The sequence below is a fragment of the Peromyscus leucopus genome, chromosome 5, assembly GCF_004664715.2.
Source record: "Peromyscus leucopus breed LL Stock chromosome 5, UCI_PerLeu_2.1, whole genome shotgun sequence".
Lineage (NCBI taxonomy): Eukaryota > Metazoa > Chordata > Mammalia > Rodentia > Cricetidae > Peromyscus > Peromyscus leucopus.
Genome location: NC_051067.1, coordinates 139,304,948 through 139,326,070, shown reverse-complemented (window position 1 = coordinate 139,326,070; position 21,123 = coordinate 139,304,948). Strand labels below are relative to the sequence as shown.

General features: G+C 44.2%; 2 protein-coding genes across 3 annotated transcripts in view; both read left to right on the top strand.

Moving 5' to 3' along the window:
- The window catches only part of Ppp1r42 (protein phosphatase 1 regulatory subunit 42), a 39,711-nt gene extending 38,367 nt beyond the window's left edge, over positions 1-1,344 (top strand). For both annotated transcript variants that reach the window (XM_028864545.2, XM_028864543.2), the window contains one exon: positions 1,016-1,344. In XM_028864545.2, the coding sequence (XP_028720378.1) occupies positions 1,016-1,029 (14 nt within the window). In that variant the 3' untranslated portion in view covers positions 1,030-1,344. The remainder of the gene's footprint in view (positions 1-1,015) is intronic.
- A 1,089-nt stretch (positions 1,345-2,433) lies between these two features.
- On the top strand, positions 2,434-7,064 carry Tcf24 (transcription factor 24). Its single transcript, XM_028864644.2, has 2 exons — positions 2,434-2,817; positions 6,568-7,064. Exons 1-2 carry the CDS (start codon positions 2,434-2,436, stop codon positions 6,679-6,681), a joined length of 498 nt encoding a protein of 165 aa, XP_028720477.1. The 3' UTR covers positions 6,682-7,064.
- Positions 7,065-21,123: the final 14,059 nt, after the last annotated feature.

Genomic DNA, 21,123 nt, shown 5'->3' with positions numbered 1-21,123 from the left:
GCATCAGGTTAAAAGTTATTCCTTAATTTAAACAACGAAGGAAATAGTTGAAACCAGTTAATTATTTAATAGATACAAAATATATGTATAGTATAAAGTGTTTAAACATTTTGGTTTCTGCTGTGTGATATTTGCTTTTTAGCTTTTATTATAAAGACAATCTTAACATTACAACTTGGCATGCTTAAAAGACTTAAAAATAATTCTGAGACTTACACTACACTTCAGTGGATAAAATCTACAGCATTAAGGTCATACTTTCTGAAAACTAGACAACTAAAACTTCAAAGAAAGATACACTATGAACATATATTTGAACTGCTAATAATGTGCCAATCAAAAGTATGCATCTTAATAATAGACACAAAGACTGTCTTGCAAGATGCAAACACTCAATCATTATGGCAAAGATCATAAATGTTAGGGACAATCTACTTGGCTTGACTGTCACCTTAGTCATTTACTAGGTATGGTACACTGGACAAGTTGCCCAGTCCCAGAGAACCCTAACCTCCCAACTGTAAAATGTAAAATCCTGAGTTTTTGTAAATGAGAAATGAGAAAATACCCATAAGTACTCAGCGTATGAAAGGTGCCATATGGCACCTGTTACTCTAGTTATGGAATAATGGAGTGTTAGGATTATCTGCGTTTAAAGTGACTCAGTCTGCCTGTAGTAGCACAAGAGGAGAGGCTGGGTGGTCTGGTCTCTGAACATCTGTCTCTTCTCCCACTGCTGTCCAGGGCAGCAGGAGAGCAACCAGCTAGGTCAGACTTAAGGAGCTTCGGGTATCTCTGCATGGCCACAGCCCGCCAAACCTCCTTATTTCTGTGTATCTCCCCAAGCGGGAAATGTTTTGTTTCTGCTTTTTTTTTAAAGCCTGACTGGCTATGAGCCTTTACCGTGGTTAGTGTGTCCTGGGTTCTATGTCCCTTGTCTCTCTCTCTCTTTTTTCTTTTTCCTACCTATCAAGTTAATTAAATACTGGTGTGTTGTTTTTGTTTGTAAATACAGGAATCTGTCCTTGAAGGAACCTGAAAGCTTGCTAACAAAAAATGATATCCATGAACCTCACCTTCTCTGAAACCCCAAAAGTAAAGGAAAATGTGTATGAGGAAATGGAGTAAATTCAGCGCCGCGTGGTTTGATTTCTTCATAGAACTAGGCAACAGCGTGTTGTGAGGGTTTGTAAACTTCGGTTATCTCGGTGTTTAAGTTCTTGTTTGATTTGTTTCTTTATAGAATCTGAGACTTTATTTTCCGTGTGTGAATTCCGGGATCTATTTACTTTATTGGTTGTTAAATAAAATTTACCAGGAAATAAAATGTGGTTTCCTATTCCATATGAGTACTTGAATCAAGAGGATCTGGGCTTACTTTCGAAAGCATAAAGCTTATCATGATCACCTAATGATCACCCTGGCTCACTAACAAATCAACACGTCTGGTTCATCGCGGTGTAAGTAGTTACTATCTACGGCTTGGTATTCTCGATGTGGAAAGTCAGAAATCTGCTGGGAAATGTTGCAGAATCTATAAGCGAGCAGTGCCCCTGTGACAGTTTATGTCTGATGCTCTGAGCCCCCGGTTGGAGCGTGTCTGGCTGGGCTGCGGTGAGGACCGTGTCCGGGGTGGCTTCCCGGCAAAGGCCGGTACCTACGGGCTGCAGAGCTGGGGACCGCCAACGCCGGGACCCGGGCCCTCCCGGGTCGGTCTGGTTCCGCCCCAGCCTGTGCGCGCAGGTGCAAGGGCGGGAAGGGGGCGATGGCGGGGTCCCTGGGTCACGGTGTACTGAGGAAGCGGTTCTACTGCAAGAATCTTTACTTTGTGGAGTACAAAGCGGACAGGGACGCACACTCGGCTCCGCTCCTCGAGGTGAAAATCAAGCTGTTCTGAACCGCGGGGTCCCGCCGAATCCGCACGCCGCCGCTGGGCTCCCGGGCTCCGGGTCGGAGGGGGTGGGGCCAGGTGTCCGTCCCGCCCCCGAGCGGTTTGATTGATGAGTCTGTCCGCCGAGGGGGCGGCCCCGCCACGCTGTTGCCCCTGCCCTGAGGGCTCGCGTGGGCGCCCTCCGCGGCCCGACGCGCCTTCGCCGGCCTCCCACTCGCTGGCTTTGTGCACCCGCATAAAAGGCGGCAGTAGAGGCTGCACGGCGATGGAGTGACCTGCTCGACGGCCCTGACCGCCTCGCACTGCCCAGCCGAGCCCCGCACGCACGGCCGCTGCGGGGTGAAAGGGAGCAGGCCAGTCCGAGGTGAGGCCGGGGCCGGGGCCGGCGGGAGGGATGTCTCTGCGGGGACGGAAGGCTGAGCCCTGGGCGGCTGCTGCAGGCGCCCGGCACTGGGGCCTCGAGGGCGAGCCCGCGGTGCCGGGTCTCACGGCCGCCCCGCTCCCTTGCAGCGCTCGCCGCGGGAACCCGAGCCGGAGCCGCTATGGAGCGCGGCCGTCCCGCCAGCAGCCCACGCAGCGCCGAGCCCGCCCCGTCGGCCGCCGCCCGCGACTCGAGCCCGGGACGGACCGGGGCCCGCCAGACAGGCTCCGGCGGGGTCGCCGCGCGCTCCGGGGGTGGCCGGCCCGCAGCCGCCAACGCCGCTCGGGAGCGCAGCCGCGTGCAGACCCTGCGGCACGCCTTCCTGGAGCTGCAGCGCACGCTGCCGTCGGTGCCGCCCGACACCAAGCTGTCCAAGCTGGACGTGCTGCTGCTGGCCACCACCTACATCGCCCACCTCACCCGCAGCCTGCAGGACGACGCCGAGGCGCCGGGAGACCCCAGTCTGGGCGCCTTGCGAGGCGACGGCTACCTGCACCCGGTTAAGGTAGGCGACGCTCCCGGGCTGCGACCCCGGGGGCCACCCTGTCGCTGCTGGAGCAGATGCTGCAGAGCTGACACTCCTCTCGGTCAGGCAGAAACACCTCTAGAAAGCTGCCTGGGCCCGCGGGCGGTGGTGACAAGGTCGCCAGTACAGGACGGTTCTTAACAGTTTGTAATCGGGAAGCTGGGTCTTTTCGTTCTAGCTGGGCTCGTGTATTTCAAGCCCCTTAAAGGTTTTCGCTCTTTCAGGGTGAAAATGGGAAAGCTGTTGTACATCCTAACAACTGCTAAACATCTAAGTTACGTCAAGTGTTTTAACGTACATTAATTACATTTCTATTGTTTTTTTCTTGATCTATTACAAAGGCTTCATGAATTAAGTGGAATAGTGGAATTAATTCTTTGCCCCTAAAGTAATTGTAAAAAAAGATATAAAACAAAACTTGTCAAAAATCAGTAAAAACAAATGAGACCGTTCTGCATCCCCATAAAGTAAAATTTCAATCACAGTTAAATATTGTGGACTAGGCAGCTACCAACAATGTTAGAAAACCCCGGTAATGTTTCATATAACTGTCATATTAAATTGGCATGTATGTTGAGTGAATTGGTCTGTATTCAAATTAGCCAAGAGAAACCAACCATTTTGCATGGTTTCTTTACGTATCCATGAAGGGGTCATGAGTGTGGCATCTGACTTTTCCCCCGTGATGGAGTAGCCGCTGCATTATCTTTTCCTGGGTTTCTTCTGACACCTTCAGTTCATCTGCCTTTCTCTTCAAAATGAAGAATCTCTGTGTTTGCTAAATTTAAATGTTCACATTTTTGTTCCACTGTTCAGAAGTATTTGAACACAAATACAATTAGAATTTAAGCGTCTAGGCATTGAATAAATTATTGAATAACAAAAATGAGGAATTACATTTTGTTGAAATGTAATAAAACACACCCTCTAACATTATTTGTACTTAAAATTGTGTAGTGCATTTTAGCAAAACCTACTTTGAAAATGCCGTCAGTGTGGTGATGGAATTAAAGTCGTTCAAACGTTAAATGTGAAAACATGAAATGTCATTTATAGTAATGATAGAACCCGTTTTATCCCTGAGTTTTATAACATAACAGTTGAGAGTCACTCGTTACAACTAAGAAGTTTGTATTACAATAGCAGTAGATTAATGCTATTCAGATATCCCATACTAGACTTCCTTGACTTGGTATTTGCCTTATATTCCAGGAAAGTTTATTTAAACAGTAAGATTCAATACCAAAAGTGGAAGTTAAATGCCTCCATCGTAGTTGATAAAATTTAGAGTGAAGTCAATATTTCAGCTCAGCGGCACCCACGGCTCTCTTGAATGAGAACTGCTGGAGACTTCAGTGTCAGAAAGGGCCGTAGCAAGCTGGCATCGTACTTGACTCACATGCCAAATGTTTTGTAGTCATAACTGTTTTTTAAAAAATCAGCCTAATCCGTGGTCTGATTTTGAAAGACAATATCCATAATATCTAAATTTCTAAACCTAGAGATAATTATAGAAGATCAAAGATTATCTCATAAAAATGAAGCTGATGATAGTTAACAAGGGACTGGTATGTTTTAAAATCAAACATTTGATTTATTACTGTGTAGAAATCTCTGCTTTAGGACGGGGAATACAACTGTAAGACTTAATCTCTTCCCTAAATGAATATAATAGATCCAAAACAAAAACAAAAATATAAATTGTAATAGGACTGTAAAGAAAAATGTTATATTAAGAAAAATAGTCTAAACCACAAGCCTGGAGTTTCAGAAGACAGAAATTGTACATGCTTAGTTGAAAATCGCTTGCCTCTATTTTGTGGACACTGTTGAAATTTTTAAATATTGAGTCTATTCTTAATACAAAGGGAATAAAAATGTTCTAATCATTTTTGCTTTCGGGGTAAGTAAAGCCTCATTACAAACTATCGTAGATAGCCCTTAGTAAGTGTTCTAAAATTGCTGTTTTCCTGTAATACAACAGTGTTACTAAGTACTACACAAATTACTAAAGATATTTTAACAAATATTCCAGTCTGTCGCTTTGAATCGGCAATCCTTTTTTACCAATGTATTATAAGCATGTTAAAATGATTGGGGACTTTAGAGTACCACAGATGACAGAGGAAGAGATAGTCAGGGTGGAGCTCATGGTTAGAGTTTACGAGGCCCTGCGTTCTGTGCATTAAATTGGAAGGGAGTTATAAGAGCTAAACTTCTGGGGCTGGAGAGGTGGGTCAGTAGTTATGGGTCTGACTGCTCCTCCAGAGGACCCGGGTTCAAATCCCAGCACCCACAAGCAACTCAAGACTGTAACTCCAAGCTGTACTCTCACACAGACATGCCTGCAGACAAAAGACCAATGCATATAAAATAAAAGTAAATAAATCAAAAAAGAGAGAAAGAGCTGGACTTTTGCAGCATGGCCTAAACCCACTTTCATCCACTTGGAAAATTAGCAGTTTCGATGAGCACTGGGGGCCTAGAGGGATGATTCTCCAGGAGAACAGGAGTGTATTTCAGACCTTTAACTCGGAGAAAAGCGCGGCTGGCCCCGCTAATTGCCAGGCCTCATGGGAATCATTGTCCATAACGATAAGCAAGAATTTAAAAACTGTGAGGCTTTGTTGTTTGGGGGTCATTTACTTAGAATAAGAATGCATTTTTAAAGATCTTGGATTTCAGGCTCAGTTCTGGTTAATTGCTTGATTTTTTTTTTATAAGTTTAAACAAAACTACATTATTTCAAATATACTTTAGAATAGAGAACAACATAATGACACATATGTGCATATTAAGATGCCATAATGAAGTTTATTTCTTTGTGTGCAAACCTAGGGACTTAGAATACATATGATTTAAAACAAGCTGAAAATAAAATAAATATACCTTACTAGAGAGATAGCATTCAGGGCTGTATTTGCTAGTCATCCCTCAAGACATTAAAATGGGACTTTTGTTGGCTGCCACAGAAAAGTGACTTTCCAGATAACAGCATACACCCACCTACCAACATTTTTATTTTCCACTGGACATGTGAAAGTTCTACATAATTGTGAGATACAATGCTGTGCTTCAGTATGTGTGTGTATTATATGATGTTCAAATGAGAATAATCTCGCACCTGTCTCTGTAGACATTGTCCATTCGTGCTATTAATATTCACAATCATTTCTTCAGGCATATTAGAAAACTTAAAGTACAATATCATCACCTGTAGGCACCCACTGTGAGACAGAAAACCCAGACTGGAGAGTATGGGCTGCTTTGTGAGGTTGCTGCCCTTGCTGCCCAGAGGCTGCCCAAGCCTTTCTGTATCATGCCTTTCTTAAATGTCTACTTTGTATTTACCTGAGCGCTGCTTCTTCAGAACTAATGTTTTCATTTTCATTTTCATTTAGGTTTAACTTGGAATTAAAATAACGGTAGACTTTCTACATCTCAGCGATATTCATTCTCCTTAACTTCCTGCAGTTCTTGTAAAACACGCATGTGTATTATTTTTACAGTTATAATCAAAGCCTTCTTCACTTGTATTGCTAACATTGCTAAACAGTCTTCATCTTGTCCCGCAAGCTTTGTACTTATAATCCTTACCAGCTAAATAACCTCACTAACATTAATGTGTTTTAAAGTTTAGCTATTATACACCTGCGTTGTATGTCACAGAGACTAACTTTCAGATTTTTACTTAAGTACTCTTTTTTTTTTTTTTTTTTTTTTTTCCAGAAGTGGCCCATGCGATCAAGATTGTACATCGGCGCTACTGGTCAGTTCCTGAAGCACCCTGCCTCTGGAGAAAAGGCAGATCATAGCAACACCCCGACAGCCTCACAGCCGTAGGCTGTCTCCTGGGGGGTCTGCTAGTAGCGGTGGCTATTGTTTTTAAAGACTGTGAACTAATTCTGTATTTATTACATTGGACATGACAAACACCGTTTCTGAAGTTTACATTGAAACCTGTAGTTGAAGGTTAAAGTGTATCTGTCGAAATAAATGTGGAATGGGATAATCAGCCCTATATAACAATATATATAGCTTATTTAATCATCATATCACTGCTACATAGTAAAGAGAAGCCGTTAGGAAAAATGAAAGCCACACAAAAGCATGTAGTTGTATATACCTAAAGAATGTACACATTGCCTTCCACATTTTCTGTAGTGTGTCTATTACTTAAAAGCTGATGTGAGGGCTGGAGAGATAGATGGCTCAGAGGTTAAGAGCACCAACTGCTCTTCCAGAGGTCCTGAGTTCAATTCCCAGAACCCACATGGTGGCTCACAACCATCTGTAATGAGACCTGGCGCCCTCTTCTGTATACATAATAAATAAATAAAATCTTAAAAAAAAAAAAAAAAAAGAAAGAAAGAAAGAAAAAGTCAAGATTAAAAAAAAAAAAAAAACTGATGTGAATACAGCCCTTATGTGTGGTGTTGTGTGTCTGTAATCTCAGCACTCCAGGACGCAGAGGCAGGCAGATCTCTGTGTGTTCGAGCCTAGCCTGCTCTATATAGAAAGTTCAAGGTCAGCCAGGGCTACCCAGTGAGACCCTGTCTCAAAAAATAAATAAAATGTGTTTATATTAGTATTCAATTTTTGTGAAAGCCAGTGTGTGCCTTGAGTTGACCATTTTAGTTAGAAGTAAGATCATTATTCAGCTGGGCTGTGTGTGTGTGTACAAAGATTGTTGCAGTAACTTCTGTCTGTAGTTCTTTTTTCCAAATAGAAAATGTATATGGAATATGAGAAACAATTTTCTCTATGAAACAGGATGTGACCACCTTTCAAGAAGTTGGTCAATATTAAGATTTGACTTCCATTCCTAATTGTGGAAGGCACTAGTAATACATGTCCATATGAGTAGGGGCTCAGGTGTCACTGGGTGTGGGGTTCATCACCCTTTCTCCTGGCAACACCATATCCACCCCATCTCCTTTCCCATAGTTAGGCAGGCTCAGATGTAGCCTTCCTGGACGTGGCATTCCAGCACTGATTTGGGATTTCTGCCAGCGATCTGTACCTTGACAGAGGCTAAGGACACAGATAAGCTCAGGCTTGAGTCTGTCCTCACGTGAACCAGCAGACTTTTTAAGCTGCACCACACACCACCACGGGCCCAGAGAGGACCTACCTGTCTGACTGACTATACCAGGGATTTCTGAGTTCAGCAAGAGACTGTTGGAAAATCAGCTGGGGCTGACTTAGCAGGTCAAGATGCTGTCCACCAAGCCTGACATCATGAGTTCAGTATCCACAGCCTACACAGTGGAGAGAACTGACCCGGAATCTTGTCCTCTGACCTCCACATGATGGTGTACAGAATACACAACACACAAAACAGACCAATGTGATAAGATAAAACCACCCTGTGAGAAAGTTTGCAGAGCTCTGCCCTTGATATTAGTTTTGATTTCTTGTCATTACAAATGTTCTAAAACTTAGGTGTAACTTACATTTTAGACTTGTATAACATTAATTAAGATGTTGGATAGGCTCACAGATTTTAGAAAGTTGGAGAATCTCAGAGAAGTCCCGTATGGCCATGAGCGCACAGGTGTTTTGGGGACATACTGAACCCCAAGAGTGGAATCTAATGGAGATGAGACATTCCCTCATTCCTTTGCCGACATGTCCTCCTCACCTCTTCTCTATGACACCCCCTTCCAGCTGTGAGTTCATTCATTGCTTGAGAGCACAGTTTTAAAGCTGCTGAGCTCAATGTAAGATTAGCAAGTATGGGGCATTTACCCACCAACCCCACAGTTCCCTAGAGTTTTCTTGAGTGTGAGCAGCAGGAAATATTAGAAGGATTTATAGCGGAGAATCTTGCGGAGATAAACAGATAGAAAATAAAGGATAGCCTCGAGAGGGCCTGGAACCTATTCCAACGGGCCCCGACTGTCTCTGGCCCAGGGTTTTTATAGAGACGCCAAGGGGTGGAGCAAAAGACCTCCTCCCCCAGCACAGCCAAGTGCAGGCCATCTCAGACACCTGCACTCAGGCCCGTGGTCCTGATCATCCTCTATTCGGACCTGCTGGGTAAAACCACGAGGAACCCCAGAACGGGCTCCCACAAGCAAGGAAAGAGACATTAGTGGATTCTGCTGAATTTAAATAACAATAAAAAAACCCAATTATTTTCAGCTGTTTCCCTGCAGCCTGCTGCAGTGACGTTAAAGATCACATGACAGCCAGGCCGCTGTTCAGATGACTCAATGTGTGGACACGTTATTTTTTATCCAATAGTTTGTAAGTTTTACTTATTTTAGTGAGACTGTTTCGCGTTGAATGCGACCAATAAAATCTTTCTACATATCATTCTGCTTTCTACACATTAGTGTGTGGCACAATTGCTTGTGTACTTACATTTTTGTGAATACATTCACCCACTCACCTAGCATTAAGGGAAAAAAGTAAAATATGGTTTGGGCTCAGCCATTTGCTCTTACTTTATTGGTACAGGAAGTGGTAGCCTAGTTTTTATCATAAGGAACGGAATTAAAATTTCTTTTTGTTTGAAGTGAATAATAACCTCATGGTCATTGTCTTCAAAACAAAGTGGCTTACAACAAACTGGATCATTTGTCCTTTTTCTTACCGTCTAACATTTCACAGTGCTCCTGTCTCTGGTGTGTCCATGCTCTCTGGGATCTGCAGTGGGGTGCATCCGCTCAAGCCTCAGCAGCCTTCATAATTCCAACCCTTTGTGGCCGAAAATAGGTGTTGCTGGCCCACTGTGGGTTCTCTGCTTCCTGTCACGGTGCTCCTGGCCCACTGTGGTGCTCCTCCTCCTGTCACGGTGCTCCTGGCCCACTGTGGTGCTCCTCTTCCTGTCACGGTGCTCCTGGCCCACTGTGGGTGCTCCTCCTCCTGTCACGGTGCTCCTGGCCCACTGTGGGTGCTCCTCCTCCTGTCACGGTGCTCCTGGCCCACTGTGGTGCTCCTCCTCCTGTCACGGTGCTCCTGGCCCACTGTGGGTGCTCTTCCTCCTGTCACGGTGCTCCTGGCCCACTGTGGGTGCTCCTCCTCCTGTCACGGTGCTCCTGGCCCACTGTGGTGCTCCTCCTCCTGTCACGGTGCTCCTGGCCCACTGTGGGTGCTCCTCCTCCTGTCACGGTGCTCCTGGCCCACTGTGAGTGTTCCTCCTCCTGTCACGGTGCTCCTGGCCCACTGTGGTGCTCCTCCTCCTGCCATGGTGCTCCTGGCCCACTGTGGTGCTCCTCCTCCTGCCATGGTGCTCCTGGCCCACTGTGGTGTTCCTCCTCCTGTCATGGCGCCCCTCTCCCTGGGTGTGCAGAGAACCCTTGCCTGCTTGTCCTGTGTCACTTGGTGGGGCCGGTGCTGCCTCCTTACTTGAAGGAAGACTGGAGGGTGTTGGACAACGGGCACCATGCCTGCCAGATGTCTACAAGCCCAGACAAGGTCGGGCCAGACATGAAACTGTCAGACTTTCTTTAAAGTTACCTTGAATAGACCTGTAAACACGGCATTGTGTAGCAAAAAAATTCATCAAATGTTTTTTTGCTAATTATGCCAGTCTATTAGTTTGACCATAATTTCATAGTGTTTAAAGGGGGGAGATAGGATTTTGGTTGAATTATTTCTAAATCACCCTATTAAGTAGAACCTTGCCTTTGATGTAACTTATTTCCATTTACCTACTTATAAATGTTTTCATGTCCAGGAAGTATATTTCATAACACTTTATCAAATTGCTAAATATGCTAACAGCTTTAGGAAGATTAGAAAGTCTTGAAGTTGAATCTTTTCAACTAGAAGTTCAAAAGGGCAGGCTGTTTTAATTCATGATGCAGAATAATGGGTATTATTAAGATGAAGTTTGAAAATTCATCTGTTAAATTTGCACTTGTCTCTTTGGAGAACTTGAATCTTCCTAGAGGATGGACAGTTACTCAGCATTTGCTCTCCACCATGATGTCCTCAGCAGATGTACATACAGCAAGGACAGATATATTTGGGTCACAGTGTTACCCCATAACCTGCACAAGAAATCCTGTTAAATTTCTTTCATGTCATGCAGCTTTCCTACTGGAATTTCCGATTTAATTTTATTATGATGATAATTTGAGGGCTGGAAAATGCCATTTGAGAAAGAAAACTGGGGGGGGGGTTCTTGTTTTTTTTGTTTGTTTGTTTTTTTTTGTTTTGTTTTGTTTTGTTTTGTTTTCCTAACAGGAGAACTAGTTTCATTGTATTTTTCCTGACCATAAAAATATGTACATTACAGTTTGCTGAATGTGAACTATTCACCAATAAAGCTCCATTAAAAAGTGTGTGTGTGTCCGTTCACGTTCTCATCTCTGTGCCCGACTGTGTGACAGGAGCGATTCAAGAGGGAGGCCTTTCTTCTGAACCACGGTTATAGGGAATGCGTGTGACTGACCGACCTCGTGCCTGGTCATGGGAGGTGGAACACGCGGCAGCTTGTCACATCCAGGTTGGAAACAAGCAGAAAGCACAGGCTGGATACAGCCGGGTTATAACCTTCAAGACCCACACACAACAGCCAGCTGAGCCCTGTGTCCACAAGCTGCTAGGACAGCTCTTCCTGCTGAGAACCTGATATTCAAACACAGGAGCCCGTGTGGGATGGTTCACAGTCCAAAGAGAACAGTATCTGTGCACGTTTTGTTTTTCAAAACGACAGGAGGAATGAAGTAGAAAAGTTGTGGAGGTGAAGGAGAGAGGAAAGGGCATTGCCTGTCCACAGCACTTGGTAATAAAGAATGGCTGTGCATTTTCACAATGCTAAAACAGCCAAAACCAAAACCTAAGCATAGCAATCTGAAGTGAGTGTTAACTTGAACAGTAACTTTCTTATTGGTCATGGATACTTTTTTTTTTTTTTTTTTTTTTTTTTTTTTAACTGAAAAGAAACTGTAAAAGAGCCAGGTGTAGTGGTACATGCCTTTAATCCCAGCACTTGGGTAGACAGAGCAGGTGGATCTCTGTGAATTCAAGGCCAGCCTGGTCTATATAGTGAGTTTCAGGACAGCCAGAGCTACACAGAGGAAACCCTGTCTCAAAAGACAAAAACAAACAAACAAAACAACAACAACAAAAGAAAGAAACACTTCTGATTGAAACAGTTAATTTTATTTATTTTATTTTAAATAATTTTAGTTGAAATTGTCTCAGTTTAAATTATTCAATTTCTTTTTCTCAAAGGGCCTCATTTTGTAGTCATGAAAAGAACCATTTATTTTCATTTGAAGAGAAAGTATTCAGGCATTAGAGTTCATTCTTTTAGGGGTCAGAGCATACAATTCAATACATATGTTACTTAATATTTTTTCCCTTAGACCCCTGTCTCACAGTGCCTTTCTGAGGAAATATGCTCCCAGACAAAATGGTTCTGCAGTGGCCATATGAATCACTCACCAACTGGTGGATCATATTTGTCATTACGATAAGACTTTGTTGCCTGTATGTAAAACTGTTTTGTTATTCATCTTAACTGGCAAAATTATAAATCAGATTGCTTCTGATAAAAAACTATGTATTAGCTGTTTGGGGAGATGGCTTCATCAAAATGTTTTATTTCTATGTGTTATCCCAGGTTACATTTATCATATTCTTTATTTGAAAAAGTAGATTCAGCTCTAATCTGGTAATAATTCATGTTTTTTAAAAATCACTGCTGGAGGATTTCCAACAGGCCTTCCAAACAACAGCCACAGTAGTGGTATAATATTACCGTCTTTTCTCCAAGCTGTACACTTTGGAGTTTTTAGTTTTTCTTTGTTCCTGTAACTAAAAAAATACCAAACAACTAAGGTTCCAATTTTTAAAAAGAATCCAAGAGAACAATTATAAAATTGTATACTCCGGAAAAATGAGTGTGTACTTGTAGAGTGGTAGCTGGTGGTCTTACATGTGACTGTCTTACCCCCCAAATCCTGTGAAATTCTCAAATCCTGTAGATTTGCTTCCTGAAGACTGAGAGCACCAAGGCAGCGCGGCAGGGAATATTCTTGCCTAACTACATAAACCCGGAAGGGCTTCCCTTCCTATGTTTACACAAGTCTTAATTTCAACTCATCAGAGAAACCAGTTCACTGAAATATCTATCAGTCACTCAAATGCTTCATAATAAATTATGCCAGAACATTTTACAAACTGGAGAATAATCTTGAGTATTATGCTTAGAGATTATGTCAATAGTCATTTCCTGTGCACATGACGTGATTCCTACGCACATCTGCCCCCTGGGGACCAAGTATGTTCTGAAGATGAACCATACCCACCTCCCTCCGTGTGTATGGCCATTGGAAACAGGGGCCATTTCAAACAATGAAAGTTGATTTCAAACATTTTAATTTTCAAATAAATGCTGAAATCACTTGGTTTAATTTTTAAAGTATACTCTACTATAAACATCTCAGTTTTTTATGTAGATGAGTAGATGATAGATCATGTGAAACAAAAAAAAAATTAATGAAGTTAAAATTTTAAAACTGGTCAAGACTTTCTAGTCTGCACATCTGTACCTTTCCAGCTGCAAACCCATGTCCTGGAGTCATGTGACACCAGATAACAGCTAAGTGAACATCGAGAGACATCAACAGGGACAGGAGTGTCAAGGGAAGGTAAAAGGTGGGGACCCCTTGCAGATCCTCCTTTTAGAGAGAGGAGGCCAGTCAGGCTACAGATGTGATTGCATTTGGGGGGTGGGGGGGAAACACATGAGAAGCTGCCTTGAAGAGGCAGACCAAAATAAGAGTCTAACGGTGATTGTTCTGGGCCATGCCTGACCTGAGAGACCCAGAAAGCAGCAGCGTCCAGACACATGGTCCTCTCCATCCCTCCAGAGTCTAGAGTAAGTGAGGATGATAGTGGACATCTTAACACAACATACACTTGCCTCAGTAAGCAATGGTCTTTCCTCTCCCCTTACCTCCCCAGACCTGTAGCCATGAGGGATGCACACCTTGCTTAGGATAGGGTCCTTTCTTCCTCCTGCAGCAATGGACAGTCCCCTTCAGTGCCTGGAACCATCACTGAGGATCCCTGAAGAAGGGAAAGAGAGGAAAGACAAAAAGAATTCTAGAAAAGGACGTAGATCCTACTTCATAGGTAAGTTGAAGAACATCTGTGAGTGAGTGGATACCTTTGAGGCAGACAGCAGTTTGCTGTGGAGGAGGGTGCTTAAATTAATTACTTTATTTCTAAATACTTAATTAACTTACCTTCCTCTTAATTGAAGGCCTCTAAGGGCAAATTCCTTCTAGAATATAAAGTCATGGCACACCTGGAAAATGCCAAACTTCAAGCCAGGCATGGTGGCCCATGCATTTGATCCCAGCACTTGAGAGGCAGAAGCAGGTGAATCTCTGAGTTCATAGCCAGTCTGGTCTGCAAAACAAGTGTTGTGTGATATTTTGATTGTTTTCTGAAAAATAGAGCTTGTGTGGAGTCAGAGGGTGGAACTAACCACTAGCTGACCAAAATGAACCACGGAGGTTTAGAGGACTGTAGACAGATAGGAGACAGGAAGTAGTAAGGCGGGGCTGAGAGGATCTCTGCCTTTTTGGAGGAAGGAACAAAAGAGGTAGGAGGTGACTAGTGGCTGCTTCCCTGCTTCTCTGATCTTTTAAGCTCTTACCCCAACATCTGACTCCCAATTTTTTATTGATAAAGAATAATTAGTTGGGCTGGAGAGATGGCTCAGAGGTTAAGAGCACTGTCTGCTCTTCCAGAGGTCCTGAGTTCAATTCCCAGCAACCACATGGTGGCTCACAGCCATCTGTAATGAGATCTGATGCCCTCTTCTGGCATTTGGCAAACTTGCAGAAAGAACACTGTTTACATAATAAATAAAATTTAAAAAAAAAAAAGATAATTAGTTAAGGCTTAATCTGGCACCCAACATGGGCCTCGAACCCACAACCCTGAGATTAAGAGTCTTATGCAGAGGAATTGGGGACCAGAGTTGGCCTGACCAGACGGTACCCAGGTTTCAGATACTTAAGAACACACATGGGGAGCTTGTCTAGCAAGTGCAAGCTGCTGCAGGTCAGAATTCCAAGACCTAGGAGGCAGCAGAGTCAAGTGTAGCTAGAATTATCTCCAGTCCTGTCCGGCCCGCAGCTGCTCAGACCCAAATAAACACACAGATGCTTATATTATTTAAACTGTTTGGTCTAATGGCTCAGGCTTCTTGCTAGCTAGATCTTACACTTAAATTAACCCATAATACTTATTTATGTTTAGCCACATGGCGTGGTACCTTTTCCCAGTTCTGCCTTCACATCTTGCTTCCTCTGTGTCTGGCTGGCAACTCCTGACTCAGCCTTTCTGTCCCCAGAATTCTCTCTTTGTCTCACCTATACTTCCTGCCTGGCTACTGGCCAATCAGTACTTTATTTATTAACCAATCAGAGCACATTCACAGCATACAGAGTGATTCCACAGTAGTTGAGGCCCTGAGAAGAGGAGTGTCTTAGTTTGGGTTTCTATTGCTGTGAAGAGACACCATGATCACAGCAAATCTTACAAAGGAAAACATTTAATTGGGGTGGCTTACAGTTCAGAGGTTTAGTTCACTATCATCATGGCAGGACATGGTGGCATGCAGGCAGACATAGTGCTGGAGAAGGAGCTGAGAATTCTACATCTTGATCTGCAGGCAGCAGGAAGTGAACTATGTACCACACTGGGCATAGCTTGAGCAAAGGAGACCTCAAAGCCCACCCCCACAGTGACACAGCAAAACCACACCTCTTAATAGTGCCATTCCCTTTGGGGCCATCTTCTTTCAAACCACCACATTCCACTGCCTGGCCCCCAAAGGCTTGTAGCCATATCATAATGCAAAAAATGCATCCAGTCCAACTTCAAAAGTCCCTGTAGTCAATAACAGACTCAAACTCATTTAAAAGTCTAAAGTTCAAAGTATCTTATGAGATTCATTCAACCTCTTAACTGTAATCCTCTGTAAAATCAAAATCAAAAAGCAGATCTAGACTCTACCAACTCCATAGCTAAAGATGCCATCAGACAGTCTGTGAGGCCCAAAGCCAATACTCTGCCTGATGTGCTGGAATCAGCTTGTTGATGTTTCCACCCAAGTATTTAAGAAATGTGTTGTTGATATGTTCGTTTGTTCCATTACTATAAAAACTTCATGAACTGTTGCCATCTTGATTGGGGTGACCTGGATCTGTGTTCCTGAGCCATGGTCACTCACATGTGCCTCCAGACTAAACTGTCTCTTAATTCTTTTTGAGGTAATGACATCTTATATTTGATTTTGTGTTGTTCTGGAATCCCCAGCCCTGAAGAGGAAACCCAAACAAGTCGCTTCTGATGTTTGTCCGTGTTAAATACAGAGAAATGAAAATGGAAGCTGCCACACTTGTTTCCTCTCAGCCAGCTTCCTTTCTTGGAAGTAGCCACTTTATTATATAATATATAAGTTCTTTGAGATTTTCATGGAACCTCTTTTGATCATATTCACCCATCCCTTCCCCAACTCTTTCCAGATCCACTTCCTCTTCCCTACCAACCCAATTTCATGTTCCCACTCCCACCCCCCAAAACAAAGTCAATTTTTACTGCCCAGATATTCTTGAATGTGTGGCCTTTCCGCATTGCTGATGGACTTACCAGAGCTTCACTCTCAGAGGGGGCTGCCTCTCCCTCTCCCGGCAACCAACAATGGCCAAGAGTTCCTCAGCTCCGGGTGAGACTTCATCTCAACTATCTTTCTGCTTCCCCTTTCTCTTCCGTCCCCGGACAGTTTTAGGGGCAAGTCCGGCACCAAGGACATGGGAGGGACACAGGCCCCTGTGGTTGTCTGTCTTCTGGGTCTGTACTGGGCTCGGCCTGTAACCAGCTGCTCCCTAAGTTGTACTGGCACTAACTGCTGAGAGCCCTTGTTCTGTTTACAACCTCCTTGTGGTGGTTTGAAAGAAAATGGCTCGCAAAGGGAGGGAGTGGCACTATTAAAGAAGTGAGCAGCAAAGGGGTGAGAATTCAGATTGACTTCGTCAACCGGACCAGACTTGAGAGTCTGATGCCAGGAGGCTCATTGTTAGCATATCTGTTTCTGACATGAAAACATTTCTAGGCAAATCATTCCAATTTCAGGTTCCCAGGCGACAATCATTCTGATTCCAGATGCACAATAAAGCTCAAGGTGTGACTACATGGAAACTTCTTTGCAAAGTGCCTGTGACCATGAGGCTGGGTTCTATAGGTAAAAAGCCTAGAATCTGGTGTGGTCTCTGACTGAGCCAGCATAGAGGTTGGCAGGCCATAAAGTACGTGTGCCATCTTCCCTAAGGATGGGTTCTGTTATTTGGGATCTAAAGATAAAGGTCTAGGGAGGGAAGAGGCTGGGATAGACATTCTGGGGGTTTAGATGAAGTCTGCCTCCCCCGAGAGCAGAAAGGTCACCAGGTTAACAATATCCACTCCCAGCACTCTGATCAGAAAACAGGTAATTCTTCCTTTGAGGAGAGGCCCCTCTGTGAGAGGCTCTGAGGGCACAAGGACCTTTGTGTCCCCAACAGCCATGCACACACGTAAAGAGAACCACGAGACAACATGTGAGGAAGAGATATGTAGTTCTGACTCAAAAATAGATTCACCACATCAAAGCTCTAAGCTGAGCACTACTGTGGAACGCACCCAGTGTATGAGGAGGCTGAAGTAAGAGGATCGCTTGAGCCCAAAGGGTCAAGGCCAGGCTGAGTAAGTAGTCAGAGCTATATCTAAAACAAACAAACAAACAAACAAAAAGAACAAAGAAGATCAAAATCCAAAGAGCTGGAAGGAGACCAGAAAAAGTAACAAATGAAAGAGTTGTTTCCTTTATATAAATCAATTCTAATATTCAAAAAGAAAATGATTGAGTAGGAAAATTTCACAATGGTATGAAGAAGCCATTCATAGAAAGCAGACAGCTAATATTTTTGTGAAAAGTTACATAAAAGCACTTAAAATGAAGAAATAAAAGTGTAAAAGACAGCCGGGCAGTGATGGCGCACGCCTTTGATCCCAGCACTTGGGAGGCAGAGGTAGGTGGATCTCTGAGTTCAAGGCCAGCCTGGTCTACAGAGTGAGTTCCAGGACAGCCAGGGCTACACAGAGAAACCCTAGTTGGGGGAGGGCAGGCAGCAGGACCCAGGCCGACCAACTCAACTACTAGTCAGGCCCAGATCTAGTGCTTTGAATTGGTCTGCCCCAACACCTACTCCATCTGTGAGCTGCGGAGTGTGTGAAGGAACTGGTCCTGCAGAACCAGAGCCACAGGATGTCCATGATTCCATGCAACAGCAGGATGTCAGGATTCCCGAGAGTCTTGATGATGGTCCAGTAGTGATGCTGTGTCAGAACCAGAAACCTTGAACTAAAACAACAACTTGTTGTTGCATGTAAAGCTGTTTGTGGAAAACATACACACACACACACACACACACACACACACACACACACACACACACACAGTGTGACACACTGCAGCTACCAATGCCACTATGACGAATGAATATGTGAAGGAGAGATGGGAAAGATAGAATGGAGTGAAGTATGCACGGTGGAGATAGTCAGAACTAGAAACAACCAGCTGCGCCAGGGGTGACAGAAGGCTGCAGCTGATGGAGGAACAGATCGTTGTCTAGTAAGGTGAGCAGGGTGGTGTGCAGCAGCCTGGAACTCGTGCAGACTCAGACCCATTTACTGGATTAGCCTCCTTGAAAAGCCGGCGTGGTCTGTATTCCCCCAGAGGCCATGCTGGGATGCTGGAGACCTTGTGGATGCTCGTGGTCCTTAATGTTGCCAGAAACCATGTGGAAGTCCAAGAACAGTGCTCCTGCTGACTGTAAAAGGCAAGGAAGCTACTTTTGCTGTGGTGTTGATGATTGCAGACCCACAGTTGAGAAAGAGGGACATGGAAGGCTTCTGTGACACCCCAACCTCACCCCAACCCCCCCCCCCACACACACACACAAGAAACAGCTTAAAAAGGAAGCCATCAAAGAGAACTCTTAAAAACTGTGGTAAGGACGCTGAAGTGTAGCTCTCCACAATTCCATGGCTTCTGTCGGGGTGCTGGGGAAGGACGCAGCTTTCTTTAAGGGCCTGGCCAGTGGGAGTTTGACCATACTCTAGTGAGTATATAGACTACACAAAACGGACTTTTTTTCCTTCCTTTCTTCTGTCTTTTGTGTGTGTGTGTTGGGGGGGGTGAAGGGGAGGTCACAGGGGGTGGGAGGGTGGATATGGGAGGACTGGGAAGTGAGTGTGATCCAGATGCATGATGTGAAATTCCCAGATAATCAATAAAAATATTATTTTGGAAAAAATGTAGAAGATGACAAAGCTGGGGGTGGCCAAGCAGGCTTATAACCCAGCCTGTGAGGTGGAAGCCGAAGAGTCAAGAGTTCAAGGACAACCTAGGCCCCATAGTGAGACTTTCTCTATCTAAAACCCCACTTCCAACAGGAACAACAGTGAAAAAAAGCAACAGTCTGATGTGTTTTGCCAAGCAGAACAGTGCAAATCCATTAGTCGTGAGTGGAGAGATGAGGACTGTGGGTGGCCGGAATATGAGTTCAACAGTGACTCTCAATATGTAAAGTGTATCCATGCTGACTCTGCAATTCTGTGTTTAAAATTCCCTACAGAATTACTCGTGTTCATCAACACATGTAAGAATAAGAATTGAGCCGGGTGGTGGTGGCGCACGCCTTTAATCCCAGCACTCGGGAGGCAGAGCCAGGCGGATCTCTGTGAGTTCGAGGCCAGCCTGAACTACCAAGTGAGTTCCAGGAAAGGCGCAAAGCTACACAGAGAAACCCTGTCTCGAGAAAAAAAAAAAAAAAAAAAAAGAATAAGAATTGTAGATACACTTACCTCGTACTTTATAATGTATAGCCGCAACAGTTGCCCTGGGTTTCAGTATTAGCTGTCTCCAAGGACTTTACACCTGGAGATGTGACCAACCTGTTTAAACCCCTCAGCTTACCCCATCAGCCGAGGTGAGGTACAAGCCCTCAGACCCTTGAACTCACAGCCTGTGTGACGTCCCTGCCCTCATTCTCCTCAGCAGCCAATTTTCACCTTGACTGAGTTATCGTGTGTGTGTGTGTGTGTGTGTGTGTGTGTGTGTGTGTGTGTGTTGGTCTACAATTTTTTTAATAGTATGGCAGTTATTGTTCATTGTTGTAGGCTAAGAATTCTTTGAGCTGCTAATGAGAAAGATCCAGAAGGACTTCATCTCCTCACATGCTAATTCCTAATACTTTGAAAGGAAGTGTGAAGGGGAATGGGCGGCTCCTTCATAGACGATTTCATTGAGTCTTCACAAAGGCCCTAGGGGTAGTGTCCTGTCATTCTCAGCTTGGAAATCAGCGTCTTGAAAGAGGCAGTAAAAGAGCTGGATGCTGGTGGTGCACGACTTTAATCCCAGCACTCGGGAGGCAGAGGCATGTGGATCTCTGTGATTTCAAGTCCTGTCTGGTCTGTATAGTGAGTTACAGACCAGTCAAGGCTACATGACGAGACACTGTCTCAAACAAAACAAAACAACAAGAATTAGATTGGAAGGCTATCAGAAACCTTTCCGAGTAACGGAGAGGTGCTGGCGGCCAGGGAGATGTCTGGATGCTGAGAGAAGAGCATAGGTTTCCAAATAACTCAAGACTCTCCAAATACCCTGAAAAACAACAGAGATTAGGAAAGGCCATTTACAAAGCCTCTAATTGTTCATTGATGATTACTATTCAGAGTAAGGAATATAAAGAAATCCCACAAACCAATTTTTTTTAAAGATTTATTTATTATGTATAGAGCATGTATGACTGCAGACCAGAAGAGGGCACCAGATCTCATTACAGGTGGTTGTGAGCCACCACGTGGTTGCTGGGAATCGAACTCAGGACCTCTGGAAGAGCAGTCAGTGCTCTCAACCGCTGAGCCATCTCTCCAGGCCCCCCACAAACCAATTTTGAAAAATAAAAAACTCTTAAGAAACATTGGGCAAAATTCATGAAGGCTGTGATTTATAAAAAGCAAAACCAGATGATTCAAAACATGAGAAAATGTTATTAAAAACACAACAAAACAAAAGCTTATGTGCAGTTATCTTTCAACTTCATAGTAAATGCAAATCAACATGGCAGCAGACACAGCTTTAGATGGACAGACTTGCCTGGCCTGAGACCTGAAGGGAGTGAGTCAGAAGCAATCTGCTGTAGAGCTGGGACCAATCAGCGTTGCCGCTGGTTTATTTTGGGCCAATCAGCGTTGCCGCTG

Coding starts and splice junctions, on each gene's coding strand:
- Tcf24 (XM_028864644.2), top strand. CDS start 2,434: ATGGAGCGCGGCCGTCCCGCCAGCAGCCCACGCAGCGCCGAGCCCGCC. Junction 2,818..6,567: donor GCTACCTGCACCCGGTTAAG/GTAGGCGACGCT, acceptor TTTTTTTTCCAG/AAGTGGCCCATGCGATCAAG.